Below are 24,462 nucleotides of genomic sequence, written 5' to 3' on the forward strand. Positions count from 1 at the left end.
AGGTTAAAATTCAGCCTACAAAAATTAAAGATCGTGAAATATGTATTTCATCCAAATGGTCATTGCTTATAAAATAAGTTACGTGTAGTTCAATAAACTTGAGGTTGCTCCAAATTTGACTTTCACAAAAAATTGTTACGAATCTCTATTTACAAATATGTGTAAGATCCTAGTTGATGTTCTTTACAAAAATGCTATATGACAAACAAAGCATCACAAGGCACCGCAACGTGATGCTAGATCAGCAAATACATCTTCACTACATGGAACGGTTAGCCCACCCATTGGATGGTCGTACTCAAACTGTTCCTCCGCCAGTTGCAGTAGTTCTTGAAATTCTGGCCGGCTTAAGAGTGATACGCGAACCAGATATCGTGTTCTCTCTTGTTCGCCGACATAAACAGCAAAATATCCTTTGGGAATGTCCATGGGTGTTGCTGCACTCCTTCCATTTGAGAATGATCGTCTCAGAATCTGTTTTGCTTGCGTGATCCGTGGCATAAAGATGGCCATTTCGATCTGAAGGTTTTGTAGTGTTTCTACAAGAAGGTCGTTGATGGAGAAAAATGACTCGGTAAAAGACTTTTTGGAGTATGGAAGTTGTGGTTGATTTGCTTTGAAATACTGAATTTCTTAAATAGCCATCTGGTTGCACAAGATAGCAGACAATGACACATGATTGGAAAGAAGCTTCACATGGAATTGTCTCTCTTTATCGAAAAGACCCAAAATAATTTGAATGACATTTATGAACCCAAACGACCTGTTACAATATATATCCTACAGAAAATCCCTTATGGTCCCTGTCTGCTGTTAGATTCCTAATCTTTAATATGTAGGACATTCCGCATTATAACCAAATAACCTATAATGAATTTTTTGTGTGGTTCAAATGTGACCTGTTTAAGGCTAGGATTTCACATTTTGGCAAACCTGTCGTAGGAATTTTTTAAAACTCAGCTGACATGGTTACAACATAATGGACCCATTGACCGTAATTATAAATATATTAGGAGTATCTACGTTATTAGGACAAGGACAGATAATTAAGAGACAGTTCTATTAAATTTCAGCACAATAACCTCTAACTATGGAAATCAGCAACATAAATATATATATATATAATATTAAATAGTGTGTGTTTTATCCGCATATGATTTGTGTCTGCCTAGACCTAGAAATAATCTTTCGGTACCTTTAACGCGTAACACATACACTCGTGAATCCAGGTACAAGAAATTCGACGATCATAGAAGCAGACATGTTGAATTTCTTTGAAATAAAGACTTAATTAGTTGTATAATCAGGTTTAGAATAACGGTTGAGATTGAAAATTATCAATGACTAGCTATGAACCGTAATGCCAATAGTGACAAATGGTATACGGGTTTCGCGATCCCTGTCTAATTAATTCACATAACCCACACAACTTGTTTTTCGTTTTTAATCGTGTATTGCGTTTTAGGTAAAACATATGTATATCTGGTCGAAGCGTTCCAGCTAACCAAGCATTTATAATTTGAACTTAGGGTATCCAAGCCTGAACTCCAACTCAATCGAATTCCACATTGTTTTTGATGCACCAATGAATCATTGTGGTTGCCGAACCAAACACAACGAATGAAAGTGTAATTGATTTCAATTGCATGGCTAATATGTGTATTGTACCTTTACCGCACGAATCTTTCCCTTTGTTTCAATCATTTTTTTCTATAAAAAACTGATCCTTAAGTAATCATATACACATCTATCCGGATTTGTATATACATTTGGTTAAAATTCAGCCTAAAAAAATTATAGTACGTGAAATAAAGATTGCCATTTCTATCTGAAGGTTTTGTAGTGTTTCTACAAGAAGGTCGTTGATGGAGAAAAATGACTCGGTAAAAGACATTTTGGAGTATGGAAGTTGTGGTTGATTTGCTTTGAAATACTGAATTGCTTAAATAGCCATCTGGTTGCACAAGATAGCAGACAATGACACATGATTGGAAAGAAGCTTCACATGGAATTGTCTCTCTTCATCGAAAAGACCCAAAATAATTTGAATGACATTTATGAACCCAAACGACCTGTTACAATATATATCCTACATAAAATCCCTTATGGTCCCTGTCTGCTGTTAGATTCCTAATCTTTAATATGTAGGACATTCCGCATTATAACCAAATAACCTATAATGAATTTTTTGTGTGGTTCAAATGTGACCTGTTTAAGGCTAGGATTTCACATTTTGGAAAACTTGTCGTCGGAATTTGTTAAAAGTCAGCTGACATGGTTACAACATAACGGACCCATTGACCTTAATTATAAATATATTAGGAGGATCTACGTTATTAGGATAAGGACAGATAATTAAGAGACAGTTCTATTAAATTTTAGCACAATAACCTCTAACTATGGAAATCAGCAACATAAAAATATATATATAATATTCTATAGTGTGTGTTTTATCCGCATATGATTTGTGTCTGCCTTGACCTAGAAATAATCTTTCGGTACCTTTAACGTGTAACACATACACTCGTGAATCCAGGTACAAGAAATTCGACGATCATTGAAGCAGACATGTTGAATTTCTTTGAAATAAAGACTTAATTAGTTGTATAATCAGGTTTAGAATAACGGTTGAGATCGAAAATTATCAATGACTAGCTATGAACCGTAATGCCAATAGTGACAAATTCGCATACGGGTTTCGCGATCCCAGGCTAATTATTTCACAAAACTCACACAACCTGTTTTTCGTTTTAACCGTGTATTGCGTTTTACGTAAAACATATGTATAGCGGGTCGAAGCGTTCCAGCTAACCAAGCAATTCTAATTTGAACTTAGGGTATCCAAGCCTGAACTCCAACTCAATCGAATTCCACGTTGTTTTTGATGCACCAATGAATCGTTGTGGTTGCCGAACAAAACACAACGAATGAAAGTGTAATTGATTTCAATTACATGGCTAATATGTGTATTGAACCTTTACCGCACGAATCTTTCCCTTTGTTTCAATCATTTTTTTCTATAAAAAACTGATCCTTAAGTAATCATATACACATCTATCCGGATTTGTATATACATTTGGTTAAAATTCAGCCTACAAAAATTATAGAACGTGAAATATGTATTTCATCCAAATGGTTATTGCTTATAGAATAAGTTATAGTAGATCAATAAACTTGAGGTTGCTCCCAATTTGTATTTCACAAAAAATTGTTACGAATATCTATTTAAAAATATGTGTAAGATCCTAGTTTATGTTATTTACAAAAATGCTATATGATAAATAAAGTATCACAAGGCACCGAAACGTGATGCTAGGTCAGCAAATACATCTTCACTACATGGAATGGTTAGCCCACCCATTGGATGGTCGTACTCAAACTGTTCCTCCGCCAGTTGCAGTAGTTCTTGAAATTCAGGCCGGCTTAAGAGTGATACGCGGACCAAAAATCGTCTTTTCTCTTGTTCGCCGACATAAACAGAAAAATATCCTTTGGGAATGTACGTGGGTGTTGCTGCACTCCTTCCATTTGAGAATGATCGTCTCAGAATCTGTTTTGCTTGTGTGATCCGTGGCATAAAGATGGCCATTTCTATGTGAAGGTTTAGTAGTGTTTCTACAAGAAGGTCGCTGATGGAGAAAAATGAGTCGGTAAAAGAATTTTTGGAGTATGGAATTTGTGGTTGATTTGCTTTGAAATACCGAATGGCTTAAATAGCCAGCTAGTTGCACAAGATAGTAGACAATGACACATGATTGGAAAGAAGCTTCACATGGAATTGTCTCTCTTCATCCCAAAATAATTTGAATGACATTTATGAACCCAAACGACCTGTTACAATATATATCCAACAGGAAATACCTTATGGTCCCTGTGTGCTGTTAGATGCCTAATCTTTAATATGTAGGACATTCCGCATTATAACCAAATAACCTATGATGAATTTTTTGTGTGGTTCAAATGTGACCTGTTTAAGGCTAGGATTTCACATTTTGGAAAACCTGTCATAGGAATTTGTTAAAACTAAGCTGATATGTTTACAACATAACGAAACCATTGACCTTAATTATAAATATATTAGGAGTATCTACGTTATTAGGATAAGGACAGATAATTAAGAGACAGTTCTATTAAATTTTAGCACAATAACCTCTAACTATGGAAATCAGCAACATAAAAATATATATATAATATTCTATAGTGTGTGTTTTATCCGCATATGATTTGTGTCTCGTAGACCTAGAAATAATCTTTCGTACCTTTAACGCGTAACACATACACTCGTGAATCCAGGTACAAGAAATTCGACGATCATAGAAGCAGACATGTTGAATTTCTTTGAAATAAAGACTTAATTAGTTGTATAATCAGGTTTAGAATAACGGTTGAGATTGAAAATTATCAATGACTAGCTATGAACCGTAATGCCAATAGTGACAAATTCGCATACGGGTTTCGCGATCCCAGGCTAATTATTTCACATAACTCGCACAACCTGTTTTTCGTTTTTAACCGTGTATTGCGTTTTACGTAAAACATATGTATAGCGGGTCGAAGAGTTCCAGCTAACCAAGCAATTCTAATTTGAACTTAGGATATCCAAGCCTGAACTCCAACTCAATCGAATTCCACATTGTTTGTGAGGCACAAATGAATCGTTTTGGTTGCCGAACCAAACACAACGAATGAAAGTGTAATTGATTTCAATTGCATGCCTAATATGTGTATTGTACCTTTACCGCATGAATCTTTCCCTTTGTTTCAATCATTTTTTTTATATAAAAAACAGATCCTAAAGTAATCATATACACATCTATCCGGTTTTATATATACATTTGGTTAAAATTCAGCCTACAAAAATTAAAGATCGTGAAATATGTATTTCATCCAAATGGTCATTGCTTATAGAATAAGTTATATGTAGTTCAATAAACTTGAGGTTGCTCCAAATTTGAATTTCACAAAAAATTGTTACCAATCTCTATTTACAAATATGTGTAAGATCCTAGTTGATGTTCTTTACAAAAATGTTATATGATAAACAAAGCATCACAAGGCACCGCAACGTGATGCTAGATCAGCAAATACGTCTTCACTAACAGTTAGCCCACCCATTGGATGGTCGTACTCAAACTGTTCCTCCGCCAGTTGCAGTAGTTCTTGAAATTCTGGCCGACTTAATAGTGATACGCGAACCAGAAATCGTGTTTTCTCTTGTTCGCCGACATAAACAGCAAAATATCCTTTGGAAATGTCCATGGGTGTTGCTGCACACCTTCCATTTGAGAATGATCGTCTCAGAATCTGTTTTGCTTGCGTGATCCGTGGCATAAAGATGGCCATTTCTATCTGAAGGTTTTGTAGTGTTTCTACAAGAAGGTCGTTGATGGAGAAAAATGACTCGGTAAAACACTTTTTGGAGTATGGTAGTTGTGGTTGATTTGCTTTGAAATACTGAATGGCTTAAATAGCCAGCTGGTTGCACAAGATAGTAGACATTGACACATGATTGGAAAGAAGCTTGTAACACCCCGTAACCGCAGCGGAAACGTAAACGGGATGCAACAGACACCTCTGATATCAACCACATTGTTTATAAAGAAAACTGAATACATTAATATACTTCAAATTACATTATCTCGTATTTCATTACCGTCTAGGTGATGCACACATCATACAATACGATACATAATTCTATTTATTATAATGTATCCTAACATCTCGCACGCAAATCTTATACACATCAAGCACTTAGCACGTAAGCAATCACTTCATCTTAATCGTACCTGAAAAGCATGTGAGAAAACGGGTCAACTACGAATAGTTGGTGAGTTTCACAATTCGAGTAAACCATGATAAATCAATATCAAAATATAATATTATCGATGTAATTATGCTGAGCCCACGAGTGAAACCTCTGACTATCCACACACAACCCCGTGGCATACTCCGCCCACGAACCTGCCCCAAACCGCTATGTCTAACATTACATAGCAAAATATATAACAACAAAATAGACATGTGCAACTGGCTGAGAAACATCAGCAAATCCATGCCGGACCAGTTGGGTTTGTCAGACCAATAGTACTATCCACACTCTACCGGCTTTCAGTTAATCACTCGTGTTCCGGGGCCTTAGAATGTTAGCAACTCAGACAATTACCATCTTAGTACATTTCCGTACGATTCCCGTACAATAAAATATATATAAATCCACGCAAATCAATGCGTTCAGTATGTACTTAAACATTTCAGTAGTAACATGCTTCCGCCCCGAGAAGATATTTAAAAACAATTCAGAAAAAGGGGCTCGTGAAACTCACCTTAGCACATGCAAGCAGGTAACAACAATCATTATCAGTTAACACGTCCAATCTGTAATATGATCCCTACGATCGTTATTATACAATTATTGTTTATATAATCTTTAACCGTATCAACCGGTACATCTGGGGACACTGTTAACCCAGTACTGTACCCACTCCGGGGACAATGTTAACCAAGAAACACTTCTAGGGACATCTGGGACACTGTTAACCCAGTACTGTACCCATTCCGGGGGCAATGTTAACCCAGAAACACTTCTCCGGACTCAGATTGTCATATCGTTTAGAGTTCACTAGTCAAATTTCTATTAGTCGTTTTTCCCGTTTTGCGTGCCTAGCACGGTTATCCGTTTTTACGTTTAAAAAATGAGTTTGGTCACACACGACCCGGAAATAGTTGTTGACTGATAATTTAATTAAATTTGTGAAATTAGAGCTCGGTTTAGACGCCCCGATTGGCCGCGGGACCCGTTTCCGTCTTTGGTGCACCGGAAACTGTTTTATCGGATAAAATTACCCAAATCATCCGAATTATTTTCGGATGATTTATTTTTACTTGTTTAACTCAGTTATATGAAAATAGTTCATTTTTCAGGGTTTTTATACACCAGTCAGCTCGTCCACCCGAACTTTGCTGGTTTACGCGTTTTATATTACAAAAGTTCACTTTTATTCCAAATAAATATTCGTTCATCCTCGGATCTTGAGATTTTGCACAAATCACTTTTTGACAGTGGGGAATTTTATAAAAATATTTCCAGAATTAATTTTTATATTTAAAATATATTTATCTATTTTTAAACACTATTTAAACGCTAAATATGTCGTAAATACCAAACGACCTTAGAAAAATCCCAAATTTTTCCTGGATGACCCCTGCCATCCACATAGTCCCCTGTAATTTTTCCAGAACCAAAATCTCTTTTTACATGCCATTTTCGCTAAAACCGAGCTAGAAAACCCTAGAACTCGTTTAACCGAAAAGCCTACTTAGACTTCTCCAACTGACCTAAAATTTTTTATGTGACTTATAAATGTTATAAAAAGCTTATCTGGAATTTTCCAGAATTTTTCATGATATTTAACTATTTTTCACCATTTTTAGCCAAAACCGAGCATTAAATTCACCAAATATTCATCCTTTGTCCAAAAATTACCAAAAATTCACAGAACTCATATTTTCATGTATTTAACACCTCTGTAAAATTTCATGACCTAACTCTAAACCATCCACAATCTGTCCAAAAATCCATAATCGAACATAAACCGAATATACCTTTTGTTTTCCGCCCCTACAAGCTACACACTCGTCTTTCCGTCTTATTTACCACTAAATACAGAACCTACAACCAACGTACCACAATACCAAGCAAGTTACACTCACAATCAAGCCTCTTACACTATAGTTTCGGCTATTGTTTCAAAACTAAAGTTTAAACCGTAAAAATTCGTTTTTGGTTCGTTTAACTCCTTTCTTGGACCAAGATCCCTTGTATAACCCGTATACATCACTTGATCATGCAAGAATCGGTTTTCATCTTTGAAACCTCATTTTCTTGCAAATAAACTTAAGAAACGAAGATGGAAACGTAAATATCTCGATCTTTACCTCGTTGTTCTTGCTACAAAATCTCGGTTTTAGATCATGAAGTTGAGAGAGAAGGAAGATTTGTTGAATGTGTTTGTGAAAAAAAATAAGGAGGAGGGGTTATCCCCCTCCCTTATCCGATCGGACCACTCAAGGGGGGTGGGGTGGGACCCACCTCTCCATTTTTAGCCATTCATTCAGATTTCTGTAATCTGGATAATGTTTTGGATAATCTGGTTCAGTTCGTTTTTCGGTTAAATGTTTAATTCGGCTTAAAACGAGGCTAAAACGGTCGTTTTCGGCTTAAAAATGAAATTTATATAAAACCGATTTAAAAACTTTAAAAACTTAAACCATGACATTTATTAACTTAAAACACCATATCATTAATAATTGTGCATCTTTTTCGGCTTGATCGATCGTCTCTTGCTTGGTTTGGTATTAAAGGTTTCGCTTAACGTACCGAAGTACCATTAAATCGAAAATTCTTTTTCTGAGCTTTAATTCACTTATTCCGAAGCTTTAATACTTCGTAAACATCACTAAATATCATATATCTCGTCTATAATGTAATCCTCGATTCGTTCGGGTTTCAATAACTATCGATCGATTAATCGCATATTTATTACGATGAATTATATATTCACGTACAATCAATACAGTGAACCATGTATTCTCGTATAATTACTATGGTAATTCATGTACCTGACATTAAATATAACGTAACTATTGTCTACCGGTTTCGTCGGAATTGTTACATTCTCCCCCGTTAAGAAATTTCGTCCTCGAAATTTTACACGCCCACTGTCCCCTTCCGAGAGAAAGGTGGGGGTTTTTCCTTCAGAATTCACCCTCGCGTTACGAGGTATAATCTGGTCCTTGCTGTGAATTCCACTTAATCTTAATCAATAAAGCTTGGTGTGTCCAAACTGCTTAGTTTTCCCGTCTACTATCTCTACGGAATTATTTATGATATCAAGCATGTCTTCTATGAGTACCTCCATTACTGGTACTTTCGTTGCCTCATCGCTTAGGTACTTTTCAATCCGTATACATGGCAAAACGTCATGTATAGTACTTAGCCCCTGGAGTACTTTAATCGATAAACTAAATGACCAATCATGGAGATAGTCTCATGAGGTCCAATATATTAAGGAGCTATTTTCGGTTTTGCCAAACCTCATATCACCTCTCTAAGGTGATGCCTTAAAAATGCCTTGTCACCTCTTTCCAGTGCCAATGGTTTCCTATGAATGTTGGCATAAATCCTTTGCCAATCTCGTGCTGCTTTCAACTTATCTTAAATATTATAAATCTGATTGGTTGTTTCTCGAATCAATTCGAATCCTATGGCTTGATTGACGCTCATTTTCAATTTAACAAATTGGTGATAATTACTTCACCCATAGAAAGCTTCAAGCTCTCGATGCTTTCTTCCCCGCCTTCCAATAATGGAAGTAGGATGACTATTTCGATCTGAAATAATTGAAAATGGTACTCCACGACGAGATACCATTTCACCATCATGAATTTGGGGAGAATTCATTGTGGTAATCGTCCTAGATTGGGATGTAATGCGAGGATTGGTTAATCGATCCGCGATTACCCAATTTACCTCATGCCTTTGATATATCTTGGGAATTTGCGTCCCGAAATCCATTGTAATTTATTCCCACTATCATTGGCGAATTTTTCTGTCGTTGTGGCGTTCCCTAGGGTTTTCGGTGTGCAGTCTTATTCTTGCATAACTTAAATATTCACCAACATACGTAACCATATCTTTCTCCAAACTCGGCCATTAATAAAATCCTTTCAGATATTCATATCATCAATAGTCCAATCCGATCCCGGATGTATGGAATATTTCGATCTATGCGCTTCGTCCATGATTAAATTACGAAGGTCATGGAGGGTCGGAATCCAAACCCGATTTTTGAAATAGAGAATTTCGTCCACGCGCTGTTCGAAATTCTTCTCATTGCCGTAAAGTCCCTCCTTTTCCAATTATTCCTCTTTCAACGCCTCACGTTGAGCGACTCGCATCAGGTCCGAAAGGTTCGACTGGACTATCATCCCCAGCGCTCGCACTCGCAATGGCTTAACCCGATCTTTCCTACTCAAGGCATCGGCTACGACGTTAGCCTTGCCGGGGTGGTAACGGATGTCACAGTCATAATCGCTTAACAACTCGACCCATCTTCGTTGAATATGAGACAGCGGTCTCTTATCATCTATAAAATTTGTACATTTGCGTCGTATAAAGGATTATGAGTTGGGTAATGCTAAAAAAATTCTTCAATAAACCGCTGATTGTCTCCGGCTAGTCCTAAAAGTTGGTGCATTTCCTTTGGCGCCTTGGGTGACTGCCAATTTTAATGGTTTCTACCTTACTCGGATCAACGTGTATTCCTTGATGGTTTACAACGTGACCGAGGAATTGCACTTCTTGTAACCAGAAGTTACACTTGGGGAATTTTGCATACAACTTCTCCTGATTCAGAAGTTCTAAAATTATTCTTAAGTGTTGCTCGTGCTCCTCTTTACTTTTCGAGTAGTTCAAAATATCGTCAATAAACACGATGACGAATTTGTCGAGGTAGGGTTTACAGACTCGATTCATGAGGTCCATGAACATTGCCGGCGCATTTGTTAGCCCGAACGGCATAAATAAGAATTTATAATGGCCGTAACGAGTCCGAAACGCTGTTGTTGCAACGTCCTCCTCTTGGATTTTTCATTTGGTGATAACTATATCTAAGATCAATTTTCTAAAAATAAATCGCCCCTTGCAGTTGGTTAAATAGATCATTTACTTCGAAGAAGTGAATACCTATTCTTGATCGTCACTTTATTCAATTCTCCCTAATCAATACATATCCTAACACTTCCGTCCTTCATTTCCCAAATAACTCTGGTGCACCCCATGGTGACTAACCAGATCGTATAAAACCTTATCCAATAATTCTTGCATTTCAGTTGGTGCAAGTCGGTAAGATGCTTTAGCAACAGGGCCAGCTTGAGGTATTAAATCGATTCTGAATTCGACCTGTCGGGTTGGCGGTAATCTAGGAAGTTCTTCTGGGAAAACTTGTGGAAATTTACGTATCACCGAAACATCCTCTATATGTTTTCTTTTAAATACTTTTCTCTGTATCTAATCGCTTCATCGTCCCGAAAGAGAGCTTCTAATCATCTTCTTTTCATATTTGATTTCAGCTTCATGTTGAGTTAGCCAATCCATGTTAACTATTACGTCGAAACTTCTTAACTTTACTGGTCTTAGGTCAATAAGGAAAGGTTAATCGTTCAGAATAATAGGACAATTCCGAACAATTTAGTTAACAATTAGGGATTTACCGTTAGCGATTCTATAGTATAAGGTTCTATAGTTTCACTAATCGGTATCTTTCCAAATGATAGGAGGTTAACAGGAACTAACTTCTATTGATGACCGTAAAAGTATCACTGAAGCCTATTGATTTAAAACTACAACATACTTAATACCACCTTTGGATCATGACGTGCTTTATTCGAATTACTAACAAAAGCACGGCTCCTTGCTTGATCAGAGGTTGATGCTTGTCATGAGGTTCGTCTTCCAACGACACCTTGGTTCAACTTTGGGCAATTTCTCTTGAAACGTTCTGTACTGCCACATTCATAGCAAGTACAACTGTTTGGCATAATTTGATTTCTTTGGATGGGTTGTTATTGAAGCTGTTGGGTTCGGAGTGGCTGTACACGAATGGGTTGGGGTTGCCGGTTCACATGGCTTCAATTGGTTCTACAATTGGGGCATTACGTCCATCTTTACCACACCTGTGGCCTACTATCACTCGACATTCTTCTTCATGCCGATAACCATATTTTCCACATTTAGGGAAGGAACCATCATGCGGTTCATGTTTTCACACCAGAACTAGTCTTAGTATAATTCTGGGTTGTAGGACATACCTGCTTATTCAAAAGCCCATCTTGCACTATACCTTTATCATTTCTCTTCTTTAACACTCGACGTCTCACCTAACGTCCTTCCAGTCCGCTTCCCATGGAGTCAAATATATCAATGCTGGCTTGTGACACAACCCTTCCAAAGGTTGTATATTCTACAGGATTGACTATACTCCTTAACGATGGAGTTAGTCACTAATATAGCGCTCACTTCGCTTAGTTTCAGGATTAACTAGCCATGTTACCAGACATGACAATTCCTTCAAACGATTAGCGTGTTCTAAGTGATCAGCACACAACATTTCTATCTTCCATAGCTCAGTTTCCAATCTCTGAACTTAATTACTCGAATAAAAGTGCTCTAGCACAAGAATTTTAAATTCTGACCATATCATCTGAGTAAAAATTTTCTAACTATAATTTCGTACCATCGTGTTCCATCACGATACAACATAATCTACCAACATATCTGTAGCATATTTCACTACACAATGTTCTGGACTCTTACCAATATCCTTAACCATTTCGATCTTTTCTATCCCCTCGCGAATCTATTCCTCCCTCTACCATCAGCAAACTATTAATAATTTCCTTAACACAATCAACAAACATATCCTTCATACCGGATCTAATTCATTACGACTACTATTCATGTTTAGTTTATAACTAATACTTGTAGTCATAATAGTATTCGGTGGAAAATTATCACTCTTAGTAATACCACTAAGAATTGAAATATTCATATTCATGTGATTGCTCGATCTATAATTCTGCGATCACATTTGCATCAACACTAGCAGTGATCTGTGATACGACATTCGGTATCATCATCTGCTATCTTTGAGCAATCAACTGAATCATATCAATCTCCATCATTGGAGTTACTCCCTTTATGTCATTCTGCCGTACTCATCCCGTACGCAGTAATCAATATTAATCTCACCGTATAACTCGTTACCAGCTCAATCATAACAACAGGTACACATACACACCAAATATTATCATACATATTACACATACCAGTATCTAGTATATATGTCCCACAAATATAATAGCATATGGACTTAACCTAACGTCGGTTAACGTTTAAGTATGTTTCATAATTCTTGTCACCAACTGACATATAGATCTTTCTCAACAAAGATTAATGTTTAATATACTTGATTTCAATATCCTTCTGCATGACAGCATAACCGATACATGCTCACCGTGAGCACCAAACGATTACGAACCACGGAGTTATAATATCCGTGTCTATTTGTATATCCGGCATACACGGTATACCACCTACGAACGAACAACCAACTATGTCATAATGATTCCAACACCTCTTTGTGTATGGGTAATCATTCTATTCGAGTATTCATGGGTATAGGCATCTAACGGATGTAAGGATAACATAGGGAGTTGCAAGGTTCAAGGTAATCGCGCAACCCATGTTGCCTTCAAATATTATCAATTACTATTATGGGAAACTCTATCACTTGCTCAGTCAATGTCCTCAGGCGTTCTAGGTTCACTAAAATCGGTAATTCTCGATCTGGAGGTGGTATGTCTCATATGTTTGAGAGTGAGAAACACACATACATATTTCTATATATTATTTTTTTTATCTGCTCGTTTATCATCAAATTTATTATTATTATTATTATTATTATTATTTTATTTTATTTTATTTATTTATTTATTTATTTTTACCTTAATGGAATAAGAATGGGTTCAGGTACAGGTCTGTCCGTACGTGAGGGTCGGCGGTTCGGGTGAACATAGGGGGTTATTAGGATATACGGTACCGGTGTTGGTAGGGTAAGGGATTTATCAATTTTGGTTGAGAGTGATGGTTACTAGATATTTCTGGTTAATGTCAAACGGGAGATCTAACTTGGTACTATCATAACTATGGTCCAATAAGTCAGACTTATCATCAACCGATGCTCTAGGAATTTCAGCATCCTCGGTACTTTTATTATTTCATCCCCCGGTTCCTTATCCGGGTCCTATTTCTCAATACATGTACCCACAAGATATGTACATACATATATATACACATTAGCATGCATAAATAATATTATATACTTTACACATATGTTGCCATTTTTACCTATTAATGTTCTCCGTGACTTCCCATGAATCCCTCGTGCGGACAAGTCTGTTATTATGTTCCGGACCATAATAACTCACTTGTCCATCCAAGTTCATCCAGATCTCGTCACTATAAATTATTAGTTGATATTCAGATCCTATAATACTTGAGTTACTGGTTATATTTTAGGTATCTTTTAAAGACATCCTAATTCTTTATAACCAATGGCTCTGATACCAACTTCTGTAACACCCCGTAACCGCAGCGGAAACGTAAACGGGATGCAACAGACACCTCTGATATCAACCACATTGTTTATAAAGAAAACTGAATACATTAATATACTTCAAATTACATTATCTCGTATTTCATTACCGTCTAGGTGATACACACATCATACGATACGATACATAATTCTATTTATTATAATGTATCCTAACATCTCGCACGCAAATCTTACACACATCAAGCACTTAGCACGTAAGCAATCACTTCATCTTAATCGTACCTGAAAAGCATGTGAGAAAACGGGTCAACTACGAATAGTTGGTGAGTTTCACAATTCGAGTAAACCATGATAAATCAATATCAAAATATAATATTATCGATGTAATTATGCTGAGCCCACGAGTGAAACCTCTGACTATCCACACACAACCCCGTGGCATACTCCGCCCACGAACCTGCCCCAACCGCTATGTCTAACATTACATAGCAAAATATATAACAACAAAATAGACATGTGCAACTGGCTGGTAAACATCAGCAAATCCATGCCGGACCAGTTGGGTTTGTCAGACCAATAGTACTATCCACACTCTACCGGCTTTTAGTTAATCACTCATGTTCCGGGGCCTTAGAATGTTAGCAACTCAGACAATTACCATCTTAGTACATTTCCGTACAATTCCCGTACAATAAAATATATATAAATCCACGCAAATCAATGCGTTCAGTATGTACTTAAACATTTCAGTAGTAACATGCTTCCGCCCCGAGAAGATATTTAAAAACAATTCAGAAAAAAGGGCTCGTGAAACTCACCTTAGCACATGCAAGCAGGTAACAACAATCATTATCAGTTAACACGTCCAATCTTTAATATGATCCCTACGATCGTTATTATACAATTATTGTTTATATAATCTTTAACCGTATCAACCGGTACATCTGGGGACACTGTTAACCCAGTACTGTACCCATTCCGGGGGCAATGTTAACCAGAAACACTTCTAGGGACATCTGGGGACACTGTTAACCAGCACTGTACCCATTCCGGGGGCAATTTTAACCTAGAAACACTTCTCCGGACTCAGATTGTGATATCGTTTAGAGTTCACTAGTCAAATTTCTATTAGTCGTTTTTCCCGTTTTGCGTGCCTAGCACGTTATCCGTTTTTACGTTTCAAAAATGAGTTTGGTCACACACGCCCGGAAATAGTTGTTGACTGATAATTTAATTAAAGTTGTGAAATTAGAGCTCGGTTTAGACGCCCCGATTGGCCGCGGGACCCGTTTCCGTCTTTGGTGCACCGGAAACTGTTTTATCGGATAAAATTACCCAAATCATCCGAATTATTTTCGGATGATTTATTTTTACTTGTTTAACTCAGTTATATGAAAATAGTTCATTTTTCAGGGTTTTTATACACCAGTCAGCTCGTCCACCCGAACTTTGCTGGTTTACGCGTTTTATATTATAAAAGTTCACTTTTATTCCAAATAAATATCCGTTCATCCTCGGATCTTGAGATTTTGCACAAATCACTTTTTGACAGTGGGGAATTTTATAAAAATATTTCCAGAATTAATTTTTATATTTAAAATATATTTATCTATTTTTAAACACTATTTAAACGCTAAATATGTCGTAAATACCAAACGACCTTAGAAAAATCCCAAATTTTTCCTGGATGACCCCTGCCATCCACATAGTCCCCTGTAATTTTTCCAGAACCAAAATCTCTTTTTACATGCCATTTTCACTAAAACCGAGCTAGAAAACCCTAGAACTCGTTTAACCGAAAAGCCTACTTAGACTTCTCCAACTGACCTAAAATTTTGTGTGTGACTTATAAATGTTATAAAAAGCTTATCTGGAATTTTCCAGAATTTTTCATGATATTTAACTATTTTTCACCATTTTTAGCCAAAACCGAGCATTAAATTCACCAAATATTCATCCTTTGTCCAAAAATTACCAAAAATTCACAGAACTCATATTTTCATGTATTTAACACCTCTGTAAAATTTCATGACCTAACTCTAAACCATCCACAATCTGTCCAAAAATCCATAATCGAACATAAACCGAATATACCTTTTGTTTTCCGCCCCTACAAGCTACACACTCGTCTTTCCGTCTTATTTACCACTAAATACAGAACCTACAACCAACGTACCACAATACCAAGCAAGTTACACTCACAATCAAGCCTCTTACACTATAGTTTCGGTTATTGTTTCAAAACTAAAGTTTAAACCGTAAAAATTCGTTTTTGGTTCGTTTAACTCCTTTCTTGGACCAAGATCCCTTGTATAACCCGTATACATCACTTGATCATGCAAGAATCGGTTTTCATCTTTGAAACCTCATTTTCTTGCAAATAAACTTAAGAAACGAAGATGGAAACGTAAATATCTCGATCTTTACCTCGTTGTTCTTGCTACAAAATCTCGGTTTTAGATCATGAAGTTGAGAGAGAAGGAAGATTTGTTGAATGTGTTTGTGAAAAAAAATAAGGAGGAGGGGTTATCCCCCTCCCTTATCCGATCGGACCACTCAAGGGGGGTGGGGTGGGACCCACCTCTCCATTTTTAGCCATTCATTCAGATTTCTGTAATCTGGATAATGTTTTGGATAATCTGATTCAGTTCGTTTTTCGGTTAAATGTTTAATTCGGCTTAAAACGAGGCTAAAACGGTCGTTTTCGGCTTAAAAATGAAATTTATATAAAACCGATTTAAAAACTTTAAAAACTTAAACCATGACATTTATTAACTTAAAACACCATATCATTAATAATTGTGCATCTTTTTCGGCTTGATCGATCGTCTCTTGCTTGGTTTGGTATTAAAGGTTTCGCTTAACGCACCAAAGTACCATTAAATCGAAAATTCTTTTTCTGAGCTTTAATTCACTTATCCCGAAGCTTTAATACTTCGTAAACATCACTAAATATCATATATCTCGTCTATAATGTAATCCTCGATTCGTTCGGGTTTCAATAACTATCGATCGATTAATCGCATATTTAATACGATGATATATTCACGTACAATCAATACAACGAACCATGTATTCTCGTATAATTACTATGGTAATTTATGTACCCGACATTAAATATAACGTAACTATTTTCTACCGGTTAAGGTATACCTGGTTTCGTCGGAATTGTTACAAAGCTTCACATGGAATTGTCTCTCTTTATCGAAAAGACCCAAAATAATTTAAATGACATTTATGAACCCGAACGACCTGTTACAATATATATCCTACAGGAAATCCCTTATGTTCCGTGTCTGATGTTAGATGCCTAATCTTTAATATGTAGGACATTCCGCATTATAACCAAATAACCTATAATGATTTTTTTGTGTGGTTCAAATGTGACCTGTTTAAGGCTAGGATTTCACATTTTGGCAAACCTGTCGTGGCAATTCGTTAAAACTCAGCTGACATGGTTACAACATAACGGACCCATTGACCTTAATTATAAATATATTAGGAGTATCTACGTTATTAGGATAAGGACAGATAATTAAGAGACAGTTCTATTAAATTTTAGCACAATAACCTCTAACTATGGAAATCAGCAACATAAAAATATATATATATAATATTCAATAGTGTGTATTTTATCCGCATATGATTTGTGTCTGCATAGACCTAGAAATAATCTTACGGTACCTTTAACGCGTAACACATACACTCGTGAATCCAGGTACAAGAAATTCGACGATCATAGAAGCAGACATGTTGAAATTATTTGAAATAAAGACTTAATTAGTTGTATAATCAGGTTTAGAATAACGGTTGAGATCGAAAATTATCAATGAATAGCTATGAACCGTAATGCCAATAGTGACAAATGGTATACGGGTTTCGCGATCCCATGCTAATTAATTCACATAACTCACACAACCTGTTTTTCGTTTTTAACCATGTATTGCGTTTTACGTAAAACATATGTATAGTGGGTCGAAGCGTTCCAGCTAACCAAGCAATTCTAATTTGAACTTAGGGTATCCAAGCCTGAACTCCAACTCAACAGAATTCCACATTGTTTTTGATGCACCAATGAATCGTTGTGGTTGCCGAACCAAACACAACGAATGAAAGTGTAATTGATTTCAATTACATGGCTAATATGTGTATTGTACCTTTACCGCACGAATCTTTACCTTTGTTTCAATCATTTTTTTCTATAAAAAACTGATCCTTAAGTAATCATATACACATCTATCCGGATTTGTATATACATTTGGTTAAAATTCAGCCTACAAAAATTATAGAACGTGAAATATGTATTTCATCCAAATGGTTATTGCTTATAGAATAAGTTATAGTAGATCAATAAACTTGAGGTTGCTCCAAATTTGTATTTCACAAAACATTGTTACGAATATCTATTTACAAATATGTGTAAGATCCTAGTTGATGTTATTTACAAAAATGCTATATGATAAATAAAGCATCACAAGGCACCGAAACGTGATGCTAGGTCAGCAAATACATCTTCACTACATGGAATGGTTAGCCCACCCATTGGATGGTCGTACTCAAACTGTTCCTCCGCTAGTTGCAGTAGCTCTTGAAATTCTGGCCGGCTTAAGAGTGATACGCGGACCAAAAATCGTCTTTTCTCTTGTTCGCCAACATAAACAGAAAAATATCCTTTGGGAATGTCCATGGGTGTTGCTGCACTCCTTCCATTTGAGAATGATCTTCTCAGAATCTGTTTTGCTTGCGTGATCCGTGGCATAAAGATGGCCATTTCTATCTGAAGGTTTAGTAGTGTTTCTACAAGAAGGTCGTTGATGGAGAAAAATGACTCGGTAAAAGAATTTTTGGAGTATGGAATTTGTGGTTGATTTGCTTTGAAATACTGAATGGCTTAAATAGCCAGCAAGTTGCACAAGATAGTAGACATTGACACATGATTGGAAAGAAGCTTCACATGGAATTGTCTCTCTTCATCGAAAAGACCCAAAATAATTTGAATGACATTTATGAACCCAAACGACCTGTTACAATATACATCCAACATGAAATCCCTTACGGTCCCTGTCTGCTGTTAGATGCCTAATCTTTAATATGTAGGACATTCCGCATTATAACCAAATAACCTATAATGAATTTTTTGTGTGTTTCAAATGTGACCTGTTTAAGGCTAGGATTTCACATTTTGGAAAACCTGTCGTAGGAATTTGTTAAAACTCAGCTGATATGGTTACAACATAACGGACCCATTGACCTTAATTATAAATATATTAGGAGTATCTACGTTATTAGGATAAGGACAGATAATTAAGAGACAGTTCTATTAAATTTTAGCACAATAACCTCTAACTATGGAAATCAGCAACATAAAAATATATATAGTGTGTGTTTTATCCGCATATGATTTGTGTCTGCGTAGACCTAGAAATAATCTTTCGGTAACTTTAACGCGTAACACATACACTCGTGAATCCAGGTACAAGAAATTAGACGATCATAGAAGCTGACATGTTGAATTTCTTTGAAATAAAGACTTAATTAGTTGTATAATCAGGTTTAGAATAACGGTTGAGATTGAAAATTATCAATGACTAGCTATGAACCGTAATTCCAATAGTGACAAATTCGCATACGGGTTTCGCAATCCCAGGCTAATTATTTCACATAACTCACACAACCTGTTTTTCGTTTTTAACCTTGTATTGCGTTTTACGTAAAACATATGTATAGCGGGTCGAAGCGTTCCAGCTAACCAAGCAATTCTAATTTGAACTTAGGGTATCCATGCCTGAACTCCTACTCAATCGAATTCCACATTGTTTGTGAGGCACCAATGAATCGTTGTGGTTGCCGAACCAAACACAACGAATGAAAGTGTAATTGATTTCAATTGCATGCCTAATATGTGTATTGTACCTTTACCGCATGAATCTTTCCCTTTGTTTCAATCATTTTTTTATATAAAAAACAGATCTTAAAGTAATCATATACACATCTATCCGGTTCTATATATACATTTGGTTAAAATTCAGCCTACAAAAATTAAAGAACGTGAAATATGTATTTCATCCAAATGGTCATTGCTTATAGAATAAGTTATATGTAGTTCAATAAACTTGAGGTTGCTCCAAATTTGAATTTCACAAAAAATTGTTACGCATCTCTATTTACAAATATGTGTAAGATCCTAGTTGATGTTTTATACAAAAATGTTATATGATAAACAAAGCATCACAAGGCACCGAAACGTGATGCTAGATCAGCAAATACGTCTTTACTACATGGAACAAGAGAAAAATGACTCGGTAAAACACTTTTTGGAGTATGGAAGTTGTGGTTGATTTGCTTTGAAATACTGAATGGCTTAAATAGCCTGCTGGTTTCACAAGATAGTAGACATTGACATATGATTGGAAAGAAGCTTCACATGGAATTTTCTCTCTTTATCGAAAAGACCCAAAATAATTTGAATGACATTTATGAACCCGAACGACCAGTTACGATATATATCCTACAGGAAATCCCTTATGGTCCCTGTCTGATGTTAGATGCCTAATCTTTAATATGTAGGACATTCCGCATTATAACCAAATAACCTATAATGATTTTTTTGCGTGGTTCAAATGTGACCTGTTTAAGGCTAGGATTTCACATTTTGGCAAACCTGTCGTAGCAATTTGTTAAAACTCAGCTGACATGGTTACAACATAACGGACCCATTGACCTTAATTATAAATATATTTGGAGTATCTACGTTATTAGTATAAGGAAAGATAATTAAGAGACGGTTCTATTAAATTTTAGCACAATAACCTCTAACTATGGAAATCAGCAACATAAAAATATATAATATAATATTCTATAGTGTGTGTTTTATCCGTATATGATTTGTGTCTGAGTAGACCTATAAATAATCTTTCGGTACCTTTAACGCGTAACACATACACTCGTGAATCCAGGTACAAGAAATTCGACAATCATAGAAGCAGACATGTTGAATTTCTTTGAAATAAAGACTTAATTAGTTGTATAATCAGGTTTAGAATAACGGTTGAGATTGAAAATTATCAATGACTAGCTATGAACTGTATTGCCAATAGTGAAAAATGGTATACGGGTTTCGCGATCCCATGCTAATTAATTCACATAACCCACACAACCTGTTTTTTGTTTTTAACCGTGTATTGCGTTTTACGTATAACATATGCATAGCGGGTCGAAGCGTTCCAGCTAACCAAGCATTTCTTTTTTGAACTTAGGGTATCCAAGCTTGAACTCCAACTCAATCGAATTCCACAATGTTTGTGATGCACCAATGAATCGTTGTGGTTGACGAACCAAACACAACGAATGAAAGTGTAATTGATTTCAATTGCATGACTAATATGTGTATTGTTCCTCTGCCGCATGAATCTTTCCCTTTGTTTCAATCATTTTTTTCAATAAAAAACAGATCCTTAAGTAATCACATACACATCTATCCGGTTTTGTATTTGGTTAAAATTCAGCCTACAAAAATTAAAGAACGTGAAATATGTATTTCATCCAAATGGTCATTGCTTATAGAATAAGTTATATGTAGTTCAATAAACTTGAGGTTGCTCCAAATTTGAATTTCACAAAAAATTGTTACGCATCTCTATTTACAAATATGTGTAAGATCCTAGTTTATGTTTTATACAAAAATGTTATATGATAAACAAAGCATCACAAGGCACCGAAACGTGATGCTAGATCAGCAAATACGTCTTTACTACATGGAATGGTTATCCCACCCATTGGATGGTCGTACTCAAACTGTTCCTCCGCTAGTTGCAGTAGTTCTTGAAATTCTGGCCGGCTTAAGAGTGATACGCGAACCAGAAATTGTCTTTTCTCCTGTTCGCCGACATAAACAGCAAAATATCCTTTGGCAATGTCCATGGGTGTTGCTGCACTCCTTCCATTTGAGAATGATTGTCTCAGAATCTGTTTTGCTTGCGTGATCCGTGGCATAAAGATGGCCATTTCTATCTGAAGGTTTTGTAGTGTTTCTACAAGAAGGTCGTTGATGGAGAAAAATGACTCGGTAAAACACTTTTTGGAGTATGGAAGTTGTGGTTGATTTGCTTTGAAATACTGAATGGCTTAAATAGCCTGCTGGTTTCACAAGATAGTAGACATTGACACATGATTGGAAAGAAGCTTCACATGGAATTGTCTCTCTTTATCGAAAAGACCCAAAATAATTTGAATGACATTTATGAACCCGAACGACCAGTTACGATATATATCCTACAGGAAATCCCTTATGGTCCCTGTCTGATGTTAGATGCCTAATCTTTAATATGTAGGACATTCCGCATTATAACCAAATAACCTATAATGATTTTTTTGCATGGTTCAAATGTGACCTGTTTAAGGCTAGGATTTCACATTTTGGCAAACCTGTCGTAGCAATTTGTTAAAACTCAGCTGTCATGGTTACAACATAACGGACCCATTGACCTTAATTATAAATATATTTGGAGTATCTACGTTATTAGTATAAGGAAAGATAATTAAGAGACGGTTCTATTAAATTTTAGCACAATAACCTCTAACTATGGAAATCAGCAACATAAAAATATATAATATAATATTCTATAGTGTGTGTTTTATCCGCAGATGATTTGTGTCTGCGTAGACCTAGAAATAATCTTTCGGTACATTTAACGCGTAACACATACACTCGTGAATCCAGGTAAAAGAAATTCGACGATCATAGAAGCAGACATGAAGAATTTCTTTGAAATAAAGACTTAATTAGTTGTATAATCAGGTTTAGAATAACGGTTGAGATTGAATATTATCAATGACTAGCTATGAACTGTATTGCCAATAGTGAAAAATGGTATACGGGTTTCGCGATCCCATGCTAATTAATTCACATAACCCGCTAATTAATTCACATAACCCACACAACCTGTTTTTTGTTTTTAACCGTGTATTGCGTTTTACGTATAACATATGCATAGCGGGTCGAAGCGTTCCAGCTAACCAAGCATTTCTTTTTTGAACTTAGGGTATCCAAGCTTGAACTCCAACTCAATCGAATTCCACATTGTTTGTGATGCACCAATGAATCGTTGTGGTTGCCGAACCAAACACAACGAATGAAAGTGTAATTGATTTCAATTGCATGACTAATATGTGTATTGTTCCTCTGCCGCATGAATCTTTCCCTTTGTTTCAATCATTTTTTTCAATAAAAAACAGATCCTTAAGTAATCATATACACATCTATCCGGTTTTGTATTTGGTTAAAATTCAGCCTAAAAAAATTAAAGATCGTGAAATATGTATTTCATCCAAATGGTCATTGCTTATAGAATAAGTTATATGTAGTTCAATAAACTTGAGGTTGCTCCAAATTTGAATTTCACAAAAAATTGTTACGAAACTCTATTTACAAATATGTGTAAGATCCTAGTTGATGTTCTTTACAAAAATGTTATATGATAAACAAAGCATCACAAGGCACCGCAACGTGATGCTATATCAGCAAATACGTCTTTACTACATGGAACGGTTAGCCCACCCATTGGATGGTAGTACTCAAACTGTTCCTCCGCCAGTTGCAGTAGTTCTTGAAATTCTGGCCGGCTTAAGAGTGATACGCAAACCAGAAAGCGTCTTTTCTCTTGTTCGCCGACATAAACAGCAAAATATCCTTTGGGAATGTCCATGGGTGTTGCTGCACTCCTTCCATTTGAGAATGATCATCTCAGAATCTGTTTTGCTTGCGTGATCAGTGGCATAAAGATGGCCATTTCTATCAGAAGGTTTTGTAGTGTTTCTACAAGAAGTCGTTGATGGAGAAAAATGACTCGGTAAAAGACTTTTTGGAGTATGGAAGTTGTGGTTGATTTGCTTTGAAATACTGAATGGCATAAATAGCCAGCTGGTTACACAAGATAGTAGACATTGACACATGATTGGAAAGAAGCTTCACATGGAATTGTCACTCTTTATCGAAAAGACCCAAAATAATTTGAATGACATTTATGAACCCGAATGAACAGTTACAATATATATCCTACAGGAAATCCCTTATGGTCACTGTCTGATGTTAGATGCCTAATCTTTAATATGTAGGACATTCCGCATCATAACCAAATAACCTATAATGAATTTTTTGTGTGTTTCAAATGTGACCTGTTTAAGGCTAGGATTTCACATTTTGGAAAACCTGTCGTAGGAATTTGTTAAAACTCAGCTGATATGGTTACAACATAACGGACCCATTGACCTTAATTATAAATATATTAGG

At 36.0% G+C, this 24,462-nt stretch overlaps 2 protein-coding genes across 2 annotated transcripts; both read right to left on the minus strand.

Annotated features, from left to right (window-relative positions):
• Positions 1–18,645: 18,645 nt before the first annotated feature.
• Positions 18,646–18,993, minus strand: LOC143557868 (auxin-induced protein 15A-like). The gene has a single exon (XM_077046836.1). It carries the CDS (start codon positions 18,943–18,945, stop codon positions 18,646–18,648), a length of 300 nt encoding a protein of 99 aa, XP_076902951.1. The 5' UTR covers positions 18,946–18,993.
• Positions 18,994–21,878: 2,885 nt separating this feature from the next.
• Positions 21,879–22,178, minus strand: LOC143557877 (auxin-induced protein 15A-like). Its single transcript, XM_077046846.1, has one exon. The coding sequence runs from the start codon at positions 22,176–22,178 to the stop codon at positions 21,879–21,881; it is 300 nt and encodes a 99-aa protein (XP_076902961.1).
• Between the last annotated feature and the right edge of the window lie 2,284 nt (positions 22,179–24,462).

The sequence above is a fragment of the Bidens hawaiensis genome, unplaced genomic scaffold (genome assembly GCF_021521415.1).
Source record: "Bidens hawaiensis isolate Kalapana, Puna unplaced genomic scaffold, B.hawaiensis_p1.1 tig00019208_1, whole genome shotgun sequence".
Lineage (NCBI taxonomy): Eukaryota > Viridiplantae > Streptophyta > Magnoliopsida > Asterales > Asteraceae > Bidens > Bidens hawaiensis.

What these genes read in the sequence shown, in the direction of transcription:
- LOC143557868 (XM_077046836.1), bottom strand. Translation starts at nt 18,945, where the DNA reads ATGGCCATCTTTATGCCACGGATCACGCAAGCAAAACAGATTCTGAGA.
- LOC143557877 (XM_077046846.1), bottom strand. Translation starts at nt 22,178, where the DNA reads ATGGCCATCTTTATGCCACGGATCACGCAAGCAAAACAGATTCTGAGA.